Here is a 14426-nt window from a genome sequence, read left to right as displayed (position 1 = left end):
GTAGTGGTAGCACACGCCTTTAATCCTAGCACTTGGGAGGCAGAGGCAAGAGGATCTCTTGAGTTCCAGGCTAGTCTGGTCTACAAAGCTACACAGAAAAACCCTATCTCGGGGAAAAAATCTTGAAAAAACTTTAAAGTTTTTAAACAAAACTTATTATTTAGATAATATTTGGCTTATGTTTGATGTAGTTTCACTTACCCATCATGTAGTTTAAGTAGGAACTTAATGAAAATCCTACAAGAACTGAAAGACAGGCACGATAAAAGTTAAACAGTACCTGAATTTAAATAGAAACAGACCCAGAGGAATGTACCTCAGAGACAGTTACCTCAACATCAGCCAGGCATCTTTTGCCTTTCAGCTGAGTCTGCCCCCCCCCCCCCCCCCCCCCCCGCCTTTCCCTCCTGTGCAGTCATACAAAGAATTCTGAAGGCACCTAGAAATTGATGTTTTGTGTTTGTATCATTAAAGGTATGTGTTCTTTGGTGATCTTCAGAATTTAGCATGAGGCTGGGGCTGTGGTCCAGTGGTAGAATATATGTTTAGCCTGTGTGATACCCTAGCTTTATTCATTTCTCTCAACAATGCTTATCACTTGTAGTTTTCTATGCCTTTGTGAAGAGAAAGATCCAATGTCTGTTGTTGCTAGAGCCAAGAGAGCAGTGGCTGGAATTGCTGAGTTGCATTGTTTCTGTTGCAGACTAGCTGTAGCATTTCAGCTGTGCACTGATGGAGTTGTGCTTGTACTTGCAGACTTCCTTCAATTCTGAGTTTTCTGCAGTTTTGTATGTTTTCACTTGTGCTCTTTACTCTGACTCAGACTAATGTGTCGTCCTTAGTGAGGTGACATCACAAGCAGCATTGCCACTCATTCCATTAACAGCAGCAAATGTAACCTATCAGACCCCACCCCCAAATCCAGATCATTAAGTTTCAGATAATGAAGAATACTGTGTACAAATTGCTTCCATCAATTTTCTTGACATTGAGAAGCACAGTAAGGCACATGTTTCCAAATGGGTATGACTCTGGTACTTGAGTATGGGTCCTTAAATGCCTCAAACAGCAGAAAGATAGGAAATTCATATCATGAATCTAGAGATCAGAGAACAACTTGGGAGAAGTGGTTCTTTCCTTTCAACCTGTAGGGGCCTGGAAATCAGGGTTGGTGCTAGTCAGTTTCTTACACTGTAAGTAAACAGTTAAAGGTTGCAGTAGTCCCTATCTGGGGTGGGAAGAACCCAGAAAGATAGATGCCTTTTCCTAAGCTTTCCTAGGGACAAACGAGGTTAATTCCCTTGTAGTTTACTAAGATTTCCTAGAACATTACCATTGCATCAATGGGTTATTGAGCTGTGCTCAGGCAATGATGGTTCTCTGTTCTTGGTAACTGGAAAGGAAATGTTTATGGAGCTAGAGGCTGGCTGTGGGAAGTTTGGGGCACTCCGGTCCGGAGACTGACATGTGGTGGTGGAAGGGAGACAAGAGAGGTCTGTGTGTCTTTCTTACGGTCTGTTGACATGGTCTTTCATATATTTACCTCCCCATTTTGTTTTGTTTTTCATGTTTTGTTTCTGTTAGGAGAGAACATTGAAATTATTCTCTAAGCTATCTGAAGAGAGTGACTAAATGCTCCTGGGTCAGGCTCTCTGTGGGTATGAAGTGGTTGGGAGACTCCAAGAACATGGTGGTGAATGGCAGGAGAAATGGAGGCAAGTTGTCTAATGACCATCAGCAGAATCAATCAAAATTACAGCACTCGGGCAAGGACACCCTGAAGACTGGCAGAAACGCCGTTGAGAGGCGGTCCAACAGATGTATGTACACACTTCATCTCACTGTTTTGATTGTGGTGCTACTTTGTTCCCTTCAGCTTCCATGTGCCTCTTGTCATCACACTTTCCTCTGTTCTCACAGTCAACAGTAGTAGAGCCTTTTCATTCTCAGAAGTCCATTTTGATTCTTTTTTTTTCCCCTTTTTCTTTTTTGAGGGGTGTGTATGTGTCCCATTATGTTGTCTAGGTTTGACTTAAACTCCTTTTGGGCTCAAGTGATCCTCCCACTCAGCCTCTGAAGTAGTTGAGACTACAAACACAATAGCAGTTTTGATTCTTAGCATGTAAAATGTAAAACAGTTTCCTGCTTTATGTAATGTCTGTGATGCTTATTTACTCATAGAAAGTTTATCAATTCTGTAGGTTTTTTTTTTTTAGTGCTACTACTGAATTTCTTATATTTAAGTATAAATACATGTCTTGCTATAACTTCCGTAACTGCTTCATTGTGCAAGCTGAACCATACACTCACCAATTTTGCATGAGAAGTGGATGGAGAAGAGATGGCCCTTAGGGCACCCTCACAGTCCTTGCCATCTGTTTTGGTTTCGTGGACTGCTGAATTACAGGGAAACCCAATGAAAAGAAGTTACTTCTGACCCTCTATGGTTTTTGTCGGGGATGAGGCTACTTTTTTGAGAATTGAAGAAACTGTGGGACGATTTCTGTTTTTTGTCTCCCCTGCACAATAAAATACCCTAGAACAAGCCTATGCCTGAGTGGATAGTTACAAGAATATTATTAAGAAGTGTCTGCCCATGTTAAGGATGACTCTTTTTTAATGTCTGCTTTTCCTAACATCAGTCAACCACTATGGAAGTTCCTCAGTTGTGTTGGGGTTGGCCTGCTGTTTTCTGTAGGTTCAAAAGATGGTTATGAATTCTGGTGTATTTTCTCCTTAGCTTTAACAGTTGATGCTGTTTATTGAGCTCAGGTGCCTTTACTCTTTCCATATCTGCTCAGATCAATGTTTCTGTGGAAAATGTAATTCCTGTTTGAAATTAAGGGCATGAAGGAGCTCCAGACTAACTAGTTCTTCTCTGCATGGGCACCAGCCCCCCACGACTATTGTCAGCCTGGGCTGACAACTGCCCTCTCAGTGGTGCTGCTGTGCTCAGAAAAGAGGCATTTCTGAAGCTTTTAATAAAATTGGCCTCTTCTTGTGCATAAAAGTTTTACTTAGAGGTTTTAGTTTAAGTTAAATTTAGTTGAAAATACATAATGTGAAGACAGCATCATGCTGAATGTTGTTGGGCAGGTTGAGTGGTGCAAAGAGAGCTAGTGACAGAGGAGAAGAAATACAAAGTGTTCGTGTCAAAGAAGATGGTTGACCTGACTTAAAACCAGGGCCCAGAACACACAAAGCTAAATGCTGATAGCATTGGAGAGAAAGTGGACAGTGCAGCAGGAAATTGGGTACTACAGCAATTCACTTTCAGCACTGGGACCAACAACAGGCCAGAGGTGAACAGGAAAAGGGTAGATTTAAACAGCCCTGTAAATCAACTAGACCAATCAGATATCAGTAGAACATTCTGTTCACCAACAGTGTTATATTCCTTATTCTCAAGTATACATGAAACATTCTCCAGGACACATCATATGCTAGGCCATGTAATAAACATAAGCAAACTTAAAAAGATTGAAGTCATAAAAATTTCTACCATAGAGTGAAAATTAGAATCAATACAAATTTACTAGTACAACCTCATAAATGACTATTGATTCAAAGAAGCAATCAAAAAGGAAAGCAAGTTGAGTAAGGTGACACATACTTTAATCCCAGCCCTTGGGAGGCAAAGGAAAAAGGATCTCTGTGAGTTCAAGACCAGCCTGGGAAAAATAAACCCAAGTAAACTTTTTTTTTTAAAAAAACAAAGGGAAGTTTTTTTTTTTGGGGGGGGGGGTTCGAGACAGGGTTTCTCTGTGTAGCTTTGCAGCCTATACTGTCACTCACTCTGGAGACCAGGCTGGCCTCGAACTCACAGATATCTGCCTGCCTCTGCCTCCTGAGTGCTGGGATTAAAGGCGTGCACTACCAACACCCGGCGTAAACTTTTAACAAGTAGTCATTTAAAATCAGCAGAGCCTACCCACAAAGGAAATATCAGGCCCAGAGGGCTTCATTGATGAATTCTCTGAGATGTCTCAAGAATTGATACCTGTTCTTGAGAAAGTCTTAGGAATACTTGTAACTCATTTTCTTACCCCATGCCAAAACTAGATAGACATCACAGGAAAAGTACATACTAATATTGCTTCTGAATATGAACAGAATTATATCTGTCACAAAATACTAACAAACCAGTTTAATGATGGAATCCTGTAGGTATACCGTTTACTTAGAATCCCATCTCTAATGCCTTGGGATTTCATCCCCAAGCACTAAAGAAAGTGTGTGTGTGTTCTCCTGTAGACAAGTTCAGGAATGCATTCAGGTATTCATGCACATGTGTGGAAGCCTGAAATAGACAATATGTGTCTTCTTCACTTTCTACTTTTTTTTTTTTAAAGGTGGGTGTGTTTGTGGTTATAGGTGGATGTGTAGGTCTAAGACAGAGGTCTAAGACATATGCCTTCCTCTGTCACTCTATACTTTTAGAAACAGGGTGTATTTTTGTTTGTTTGTTTTGTTTTTGTTTTTTGAGACAAGGTTTCTCTGTGTAGCTTTGGAGCCTGTCCTAGAACTCGCTTTGTAGACCAGGCTGCCTCAAACTCACAGTGATCCCCCTGCCTCTGCCTCTCAAGTGCTGGGATAAAGATATGCACCACCATCGCCCAGCCCATAAACAGAGTGTCTTAAGTGAACCTGGAACTTACTCTCTTTTGGCTAGACTAACTGGCCAGCAAGCCCCTGGGTTGGTCTTCTTCTGTCCCATCTTCCTCTGATGCTGGGTTATAAACACACCACACCATTGTACCCAACTTTTACATGGGTGTAGAAGATCCAAAATCAACCCACTGAACCATTTCCTCAGACTATACTTGTATTTGGTGAGTGTGTGTGTATGTGTGTGTATGGTGTGCATGTAATACACATGTAGAAGCCAGAAGTGTCTTTTATCATTTTTCATCATTTTTTTTTAAATTTAGCATTTATTTAATGTATGCATGTGTTGGTGTACATATGTGCAGTGTCATGAAGGTGGAATAGTGTGCATGTAGAGGTCAGAAAGCAACTCAGAGAAGTCAGTTCTCTCCGGAATGTAGACTCTGGGGATTGAACTCAGGTTAACCTGTCAGTTTTGGTGGCAAATACCAATCTTATAGTTTGAGACAGGGACTCTTAATGAACCTGGAGCTCATCAATTTGGTTGACTAGACTAGCTACCCATAAATGAGCTCCAGGGATCCTTCTAACTCCACCCTTCAGTTTAGGGTTACAAATGCATAATACTACCCCTTGCTTTTATGTAGATGCTGGAGATCTGAATTTAGATTCTTTGCTTGCCCAGCAGACCCTTTTCCTACTGAGCCATCTCTCTGATCCCTCAATGTTAGTCTCTGAATGAGCCATCTAGAAATGAAGTTAATGGGGGCACATGCCTATAATTCTAGACTTGGGAGATGTAGGCAGGAAGATGGAGGTCATCCTCAGCTACATAGTGAGTGTGATGCCATTCCGGACTACATATGACTCTGTCTCAACAAAACCAGACAGTGAGCCTTCTTTTCCTTTGTCTCCTGCACACACCCAGGGAGTCACTTAGAACAAGCACATGTTAGACATATTATCTTACCCTCTGTGAACAGCAGCTGCAGAGTGAATTTAGAAAACTGTTTCAATTCATCAAAAATGAAGTACAGGGCTAGAGAGATGGTTCAGTGGTTAAAAGGGTTTACTGTTCTTTTAGAGAACTTAAGTTTAGGGTCTAGCACCCTCTTACTGTGGCAGACTCCCACATGTATGTGGTGCCCATAAGCGCGCGCGCACACACACACACACACACACACACACACACACACACACACACACACACACAGTACAGAGCTGGGCATAGTGGCACATGCTTATAATCATAGCACCTGGCAGGGTGAAACAGGGGGATTGCCTGAGTTTGAAGTCAGTCTGTGCTATGTAACAAGATTCTGTTCTCAGAAAGGGAAAAAAAGCCAGATGGTGGTGGCACACACCTTTAATCCCAGCACTTTAGAGGCAGAGACAGGTGGATCTCTGAGTTCAAGGCCAGCCTGGTCTACAGGGTGAGTTCCAGGACAGTCAGGGATACACAGAGAAACCCTGTCTTAAAAAACAAAACAAAAGGAAGAGGAAGAAGAAAACAAATAAAAATATAGAGTTCAGAAAATTTCATTTACTAATCTCAGCATTCTAAAGGGTGACGCTGGGGAATTGCTAAAAGTTCAAGACCATCCTAAACTACATGACAAGAACCTTGCTCAAAAAAATAAAAAACACATCAGGTGTGGTGACAAATGCTTTTAATTGCAGCCCTCGGGAGACAGAGACAGGCAGATCACTATGAGTTCAAAGCCAGCCATGTCTACAAGTTCTAGGACAGCCAGGGCTATACAGAGAAGCTTATCTTGAAAAACCTCAAAGGATAGGAAAAAAAACAAAAAACTGAGGATGTAACTTTGTGATAGAGTGATTCCCTATGGGATACTCTGGGTTCAGCCCCAAGCACTACTAACAAGCCCCAAGCACTACTAACAAACATCTCATTTATAGTTCCACCCAAAATTAGCAGTAAGAATCTACAAAGTATTAAATCTATTCCTGAAAACTGAAAGACATTGTTGAAAAAAAAATTGAAGACGGAATAGGTGAACTAACACATAGCATGTTCATTGATTAGACAACAAATGGCAATATTCTTCAGGTGTCACAATCTCAACTTGCATATTTGAAAAAAATGACAAATCCTAAAATACAGAAATTCAAGGAACCCAGAATAGCAAACAATGTTTGGGGTTGGGGAAAACGAAGTTAGGAAACTATGGTTCTTCTATTTCGAAACTTCCTTAACAGGCTGTTAAAGACAGGTCAGCAATTAACAACACTGTCTGCTCTTCCAGAGGTCCTGAGTTCAATTCCCAGCCATCAATCACATAGTGGCTCACAACCATCTGTAATGAGATCTAGTGCCCTCTTCTGGCCTGCAGGGACACATTCAGGCAAAACACTGTATACATAATAAAAAACAAAAACCTTCTTAACTGCTACAGTAATCAACACAAGGAAGATCCAGCGCATCTGTGCTCCTGGAGTAGATTTGAGAACCAGAATAAATTTCACAGTTTTGATCTGTTCACAAAGGAAGGAGGGTTTGCTAGGACTAAAGCTCATGGTTTCTAGGTAAGTTCCTCCCCACTGAGCTGCATCCCTAGCCCTGTTTTGTTTTGTTTTTTGTTGTTATTTATTTATTTATTGATTGATTTTTTTTGAGACAGGGTTTCTCTGTGGCTTTGGAGGCTGTCCTGGAACTAGCTCTTGTAGACCAGGCTGGTCTCGAACTCACTTGTTGTTTTTTAATAGAGTGTCAGGAAAAATACAATTAAAAAGAATCAGAGCTCTGTATCCAGAGTGAAGGGAACCTGGCACACTGTGTGTCTGAAAAATTGAAAGTCCTAGGTCCTGACTTCACATTAGGCAATGTTCTTTTAAATAGGACATTAGAAACATAAAAAAACAATAAAAAAATTCAAAATTACAAATCATATGTTAAAGGAAATATCAAAAAGTGAAAAGACAATCACAAAGTAGGGAACTTAATTCCAAATCATACATCTACCAAGGGCTAGTGCCAGAACATACAAACTTTGAGAAAATGTACCAGGTTTAGGCCTAAGGAGATACATATATCAGGGCTTATCTTGCATGCATAAGGCTCTAGGTTTGACTTAGGCAACAATTTAGATTGCTTTTTGTTGTTGTGATTTTTATGTGTATTGGTGTTTTGCCTGCGTGTATGTCTGTATATATGCCTGGTGCCTTTGGGAGTCAGATCCCGTGCCTCACGATGGTAGCACACCTTTAATCCTAGCACTCAAGAGGCAGAGGCAGAGGCAGGAGGATCTCTGAGTTCAAGACCAGCCTGGTCTACAGAGTGAGTTCCAGGACAGCCAGGGATACAGAGAAACCTTGTCTCAAAAAAAAAAAAACAAAAATAGTCAAGATTCCCTGGGTTGCTGTTACAGACAGTTAGTTGTGAGCTGTTATGAGCTGTTATGGGTGCTGGGAATTGAACCCCAGTTCTCTGGAAGAGTAGCCAGTGCTCTTAATGGCTGAGCCATTTCTCCAGCCTCTTGGTAACTTTTCGGTAACATGCCTATATGCAAATATTTTGATTGCAAATGTCATATACCTAGCCCTTAGCAAGGACTCATATGTTTATATTGTGAAAGAATGGATGAAGAGGTTAAACCTCCCATTGTGTCTCATTCTCCAGTGTGTTGGTTTTGAGAACCTAAACTTATACTAAACTCAGTGCTTTGTAAATTAAGTGCTGATTCCAGGAGCAGGCTGAACACTGTACCCATCAGCCTTTACCAGCACTGATGACGCTTTGTTCCTGTGCATGCCTTCTCTGCATTGCTTCACCACAGTGATGTCCAACCACTTACGTTAGCCAATTAGGTTTCTCATTAAAAATTCTCTCAACAGAAGTTGGATAAAAATAAGCCTCTCATTTTCATTCCTCCTCTTTCCCTGCTTCTGCACAATTCTAATTCCAGGCAAGAGTTTTAACCTCTGGTCCTCAGTTACACATAAAAAGAGGATATTGATCATTTACCTGCCCAAGCTGGAAGCCCAGCTTAATTCCTTCAGACCTATTGTTTCCTGGGATCCACATTTGTGGCCTTTCTTGATGACACTCTGCATTCCTTTTGCTTCCTTCTCCCCTAGCCCTATCTGATACTGTCAGCTGCCCACCTTCTCTCAATGGTTGGATTTACTGCATCTGGTTTTCTGTTTTACATAAGCGATACTGACTTCTTAATCATTAACGGTGATTGACATAACTCCAGCTAATGATGCCAGTTTGGATGCAGTGGGGATTTTAAGCAGATTGAATAGTTTTCACCAAGTTACATTTCTTTCTTTTGCTTTTCACAGGTCATGGTAACTCGGGATTTGAAGGACAGAGTCGCTATGTGCCGTCCTCTGGAATGTCCGCCAAGGAGCTCTGTGAGAACGACGACTTAGCAACCAGTTTGGTTCTTGATCCCTATTTAGGTTTTCAGACACACAAAATGAATACTAGGTAATTTTAAGTCTTTTTCCTGAATAGAACCAGTAATGATGTCAAACTTAAGAAAATAGATGATGAATCTTACTTATATTCAAAATTATAAATGACAATAAAGGGTAAAATTCATTGATACAGAACAGTCTTGTTCAAGACAAGAGAAGCAAGCAGAATCTGGAAAGACAATCTCCTTTCCAAGGTGGATCAGTTCATTACTTGCATATTCTACAAGCAAGTAGGAACCTGTTTAGAGTTTGTAGTTGTGGGGTCATATGTGGGGTGTCTGTCTGTCTGTCTGTCTGTCTGTTTGTCTGTGTGTGGGTGTGTCTGTGTCTGAGAGAGAGAGAGATTGATTGATTGATTGATTGATTGATTGACTGACTTTCTGAGTGCTAGATGTGTACTACCATGCCCAGATCTGGTTCTTTGACATCTAAGGTCTCTGACTCATTACTCTAGTTCTCTTAAGTACCATCTCTCTTTGGAAAAAGACACTAAGATCATCTTTTAACTTCTTTCTGTCTTTGCTTCTGTGGCAAAGGGTTTTGGATCTGGTAGAAATGGTGCCACTGGGGATTTAGAAATGAGACACAAACTGGGCCCATTCCTTCTCATCTACATCACACACACAGGCTTCTTGTAGCCTGATGTCCATGATCATCCAGGAAAAATTGAAAAACCAGGTCAATAAGCTCTGATTGTCAGGGGAGACAGGAATTGGACAGAAGCCTTGTATACCCTTTCCTCTTTGAGATTTGTCCCTTTCTAGAAGTGAAACAGGACATAATTTTTCTCACCAGCTCTGTTATGTACCTGGAAAGAATGGCAGCACAAAGGTGCCTTTGTAATGCCATGATTCCTGCCACCATGACTCAGTCACTGATCTGAAGTGAAACACTGGAAAGGAGCTGAGGCTATTGTAAAACTGTACCCTGTACCAGCCTACAACTTTATTTACACTGCTTTTTTTGTTTGTTTGTTTTGTTTTTGTTTTTGTTTTCGAGACAGGGTTTCTCTGTGTAGCTTTGGAGCCTATCCTGGCACTCACTCTGTAGACCAGGCTGGCCTCAAACTCACAGAGATCCACCTGCCTCTGCCTCCCGAGTGCTGGGATTAAAGGCGTGCATCACCAATGCCCGGCACTTACACTGCTTTGAGTCCAGTTCTCCTCCTCAACAAGATTGGTCTCATTCTCCTGGAAAATGAGGTTTCAGTCATCCTCTAGTTGTATCCCTGGCTCTTTTGTGTTTTTAGAAATAAGTAGATTACTTAAGTTGTCTTTTTTTTTTTAAGATTATTTATTTATTTATTTATTATGTATACAACATTCTGCACACCAGAAGAGGGCACCAGATCTCATAACGGATGGTTGTGAGCCACCATGTGGTTGCTGGGAATTGAACTCAGGACCTCTAGAAGAGCAGCCAGTGCTCTTAACCTCTGAGCCATCTCTCCAGCCCCTACTTAAGTTGTCTTATGTTGATAATTTCTTATATGTTGAGTTACAGAGGCATATGAAACATTTCAGAAAGTTATTCCATTAGTATCAGAACAGAAGTTTTAGTGGCTTATGCAAGATTGTCTGTTCTGAAACCCTCTGAAACCAGAGGATGAATGGTTATACCTGCCACTGGCTCCCTAGTAGGAAGTATTGTGATTTGTCTCTGGGCCACTGGTGTTCCTCAGCTTATGAGTGGAGAGTAGGATTCTGTTATTTCTAACAAACTTCTGCTTTATATTTATAACCTAGGTTTCCTGAGGCTCACTTAAACCATGTGGTCACAAAATGAAGTCAGATGGCTAAGGGTGTGGCTCACTGGAGTGTTCACCTATCAAGAGGGGAGTGCAGAGAGAGAAAGAAAATGGAAGGGAGGGAGAAAATCTCAGTATTGTCATATTTATTAATGCTCTTGACCTTATTGTATGGGAGGACTCCTGTGTTAATTGTGTTCTGTTCGCATAGAAGCTGGAGCATCTAAAGTCAATGCAGCATTTATTCTACTCAGCTGAGCCAACCTGGGGGAGTGGGCAGGGCTGCTCCACCTCCAATATGGCCCCAGGCTTTTCAGGGCTCCTTGTACAGTTGATGGCTTCCTCACACTGGAGTTTCAGCACCTCCTTGCAAGCTGTGATGAGGAATGCACAGTCTCTTGTCTCTTTGTCTCTCCTCCTCTGCATGCCTGTAGCTCTTGGGATGGCCTTATACCTGCTAAGCAAGACTCTACTAGGGGCCTATAATCTTCTCTCTACTTCTCTATTACCATTTGCCTCCTCTCTTGATCTTCCAGTGTGCTTTAAAGAATGTGTTTTAAAGCAGTAGTAGTTTTATGATTTGAGAATTTACAAAATCAGCTCTGTTTTGAATGCTTATGCTTTGACTTCTTATATGTTGATTTTGGTTTTGAGGCAGGGTCTTGCTGTATAGTCAAGGTTGGCCTCATATTCATAGTTCTCCTGCCTTGACCTCCTAAATGCTGTGTTAAAGGTATGTAGCACCATGCTTGGCTCTTAGTGTCTTAGAATTTACCCACCAATAGGGCAGAGCTATATCATGAGAACATGGTAAATGTAAAATACAAATTTTCATTTGCTGGGATTTTTTGAACTGCTTCTTATCCACTATGAAACTTATATTTTCTTTGTAATAGGACACTAGGGCTGGAGCAATGACTCAGCAGTTAAGAGCACTGACTGGTCTTTCAGAGGACACAGACTCAATTCCCAGCACCCACATGGCAGCTCACAACTGTCTATAACTCCAGTTCCAGGGGACCCTACACCCATGGCAAAACACCAGTGCACATAAAATAAAAATAAATAAGTTTTTAAAAAATTAAAAACAAATTAAAAAAATAACAGGAGACTAGAGTTATGGGCAATACCTCTGATTTTTTTAAAAAGGGAGTTGGGGCCAGGTGGTGGTGGTGCATGCCTTTAATCCCAGCTGAGGCAGGTACATCTCTGGGTTTGAGGCCAGCCTGATCTACAGAGTGAGTTCCGGGACAGCTGGGATTACACAGATGTAGGCCAAAGAATAGTTATTTATGAAGCAAGGATTATTGTCTGGGACTTTTCCTTTGAAGCTTTTCTTAATTTTTTTTTTCCAGTCTAAAGTAGCCTAATGTCTTAGCCTTTCATCATTATAGCTGTGTAGTCTTCATCCTGCTCTGTGTTTGCTTATGCATATCCTCTTCTTGATATACATTTAAATTATGATATATATATATATATATATATATATATATATATCATTTCAGAATTGGATCCTTGACTAGAATGTATAAGAAAAAAATTTTCGAATCAGTGGTAAAGTTGTGTTATGGGAAGAAAAGATTTTAATAACCTGGCATTGTTATCTGTGAAATATCCCTGTGGATTCATAAAATTTTACATATTGGTGTTTTAAAAATTTGTGCTATAGTGAATGTTTAGAGATGATGAATACTGATTGCACAAATAGTCTTTACTGTTGTTTGTTTGCATTTGTATAGCGCCTTTCCTTTGAGGAGCTCAAGACATATTTCAAAAGCTGACAGTTTTTCTCACAACAACCCTGTAAGGTAGGTAGCTCACCTTTCAAACAAACGAGGTACCAGCCTTTGGTTCTGTCCGAATAATGTGCCATAATGCCAAGCTGTTTGCCATATCATTGAAATAGGACTTTTTAAAAATGATTTATTTATTCATTTATTTTTTTTTTTATGTGCGTTGGTATTTTGCCTACATGTATGTCTGTATGAGGGTATCAGACTCCTGGAACTGGAGCCTCAGACCATTATGAGCAGCCATCATGTAGGTGCTAGGAATTGAACCTGGGTCCTCAGGAAGAGCAGCCAGTGCTCTTAACTACTGAGCCATCTCTCCAGCCCTCAAAATAAGACTTTTAAAACATTTAGTAAAATTTTAAATAGTATGGTCTTGGTTGGAGGCAGAGCCAGGCAGATCTCTGTGAGTTTGAGGCTAGCCTGGTCTTCATAGTAAGTTCCATGGCAGTTAGGGCTACATGGTAAGAACCCTGCCTTTAAAAAAAAAAAAGAGAGAGAGAGAAGAGAAGGGGGGGAAATCTAGTCTTAGAAACTAATCATTTAAACCGGGCACATGCCTTTAATCCCAGCACTCGGGAGGCAGAGGCAGGTGAGTTCGAGACCAGCCTGGTCTACAAGAGATAGTTCCAGGACAGCCTCCAAAGCCACAGGGAAACCCTGTCTCGAAAAACCAAAAAAAAAAAAAAAAAAAAAAAAGAAAGAAACTAATAATTTAAACAAATTAAAAACAAACAACATTGGTGCACCCCTTTAATCCCAGCAATACGGAGGCAGAGGCAGGCAGATCTCTAAGTACAAGGCCAACTAGGGCTACCCAGAAACCAAAAAAAGAAAAAGATGTGGATGCTGGGAACAGAACTCAGACCCTAGGAAGAACAACAAGGGTCTGAAGTACTGATCAATCTCTCCAGTCCCACTAGGGAGAACTTTCTAACAATAAAAACAATTATAATTATTAATAAATATATTAAGACACAGGGTCTCATTATGTAGCCTGGGTTGACCTGGAACTTATTATGTAGACAAACTAACAACATTGAACTGGAAACCTAGCCAGCTACCTAGGGTGAGTGAAGTCATGGGTCTTGGTGGAGAAGCTACCACTGCCACTTTACTAAAGCAGCACAGACCCTAACTACATTCTAAACATGCATCCTTACACCACAGAGCAGTGTAGTCCCTGTCTTTGAAACAGACAGAGTCCAATACAGAAAACCACAACCCATCAAATTGCAGAGTTGTGCAGCCCAGTCCCAGCTAATATGTTACAGCACAGCTCCTGCACCTGCGCCTCAAGGGTCACTGTGGAAGAGGGATAGGAAGATATAAGAGCCAGAGGAGCAGAAAGTTTTCTGTGAGACTGTATCTCCTAGAAAAGTCAGAGAGGCACTTGATTCACAGAGGCAGGCACATCTCTGAGTTTGAGGCCAGCCTAGTCTACATAATGCATCTACATAATTGAGAGATACTGTCTCAGAAATAAAAAATGCTTCTAAGGTCCTCAGTCGCTTTTGCTCTGGCTCTTAATAGTTGTTAACAGTTTTGTATGATTGAATAATTTTCATTTCCTACAGTATTGCTACAACAGGATTTAACACTGTTTGACCAGGTGATGTTGTTATGTATCTTCAAAGTCACTGAAACACTATCTTCACTACCTCACATTCCTCACCATCATTCATTCTTTGTTTCTAGACAGGGTGTCTCTGTGTAGTCCTGGCCTTCCTTGGAACTCACTCTGTAGACCAGGCTGGCCTCAAAATCACAGACATCTTCCTGCCTCTGCCTCCCACATGCTGGGATTAAAGGTTTGTGCCATTACTGCCTGACAC

General features: G+C 41.0%; 1 protein-coding gene across 4 annotated transcripts in view; it reads left to right on the top strand.

Annotated features, from left to right (window-relative positions):
* The window catches only part of Kmt5b (lysine methyltransferase 5B), a 50358-nt gene that overhangs the window by 17470 nt on the left and 18462 nt on the right, over nt 1-14426 (top strand). For all 4 annotated transcript variants that reach the window (XM_035442076.1, XM_027408764.2, XM_027408765.2 and 1 more), the window contains exons 2-4: nt 1585-1820; nt 8917-9064; nt 12541-12609. In XM_035442076.1, coding sequence (XP_035297967.1) covers nt 1661-1820; nt 8917-9064; nt 12541-12609 — 377 coding nt within the window. In that variant the 5' untranslated portion in view covers nt 1585-1660. The remainder of the gene's footprint in view (nt 1-1584; nt 1821-8916; nt 9065-12540; nt 12610-14426) is intronic.

The sequence above is a fragment of the Cricetulus griseus genome, chromosome 3 (assembly GCF_003668045.3).
Source record: "Cricetulus griseus strain 17A/GY chromosome 3, alternate assembly CriGri-PICRH-1.0, whole genome shotgun sequence".
In the NCBI taxonomy this organism is placed as follows: Eukaryota; Metazoa; Chordata; class Mammalia; order Rodentia; family Cricetidae; genus Cricetulus; species Cricetulus griseus.
This window is presented reverse-complemented; position numbering and strand designations above follow the sequence as displayed.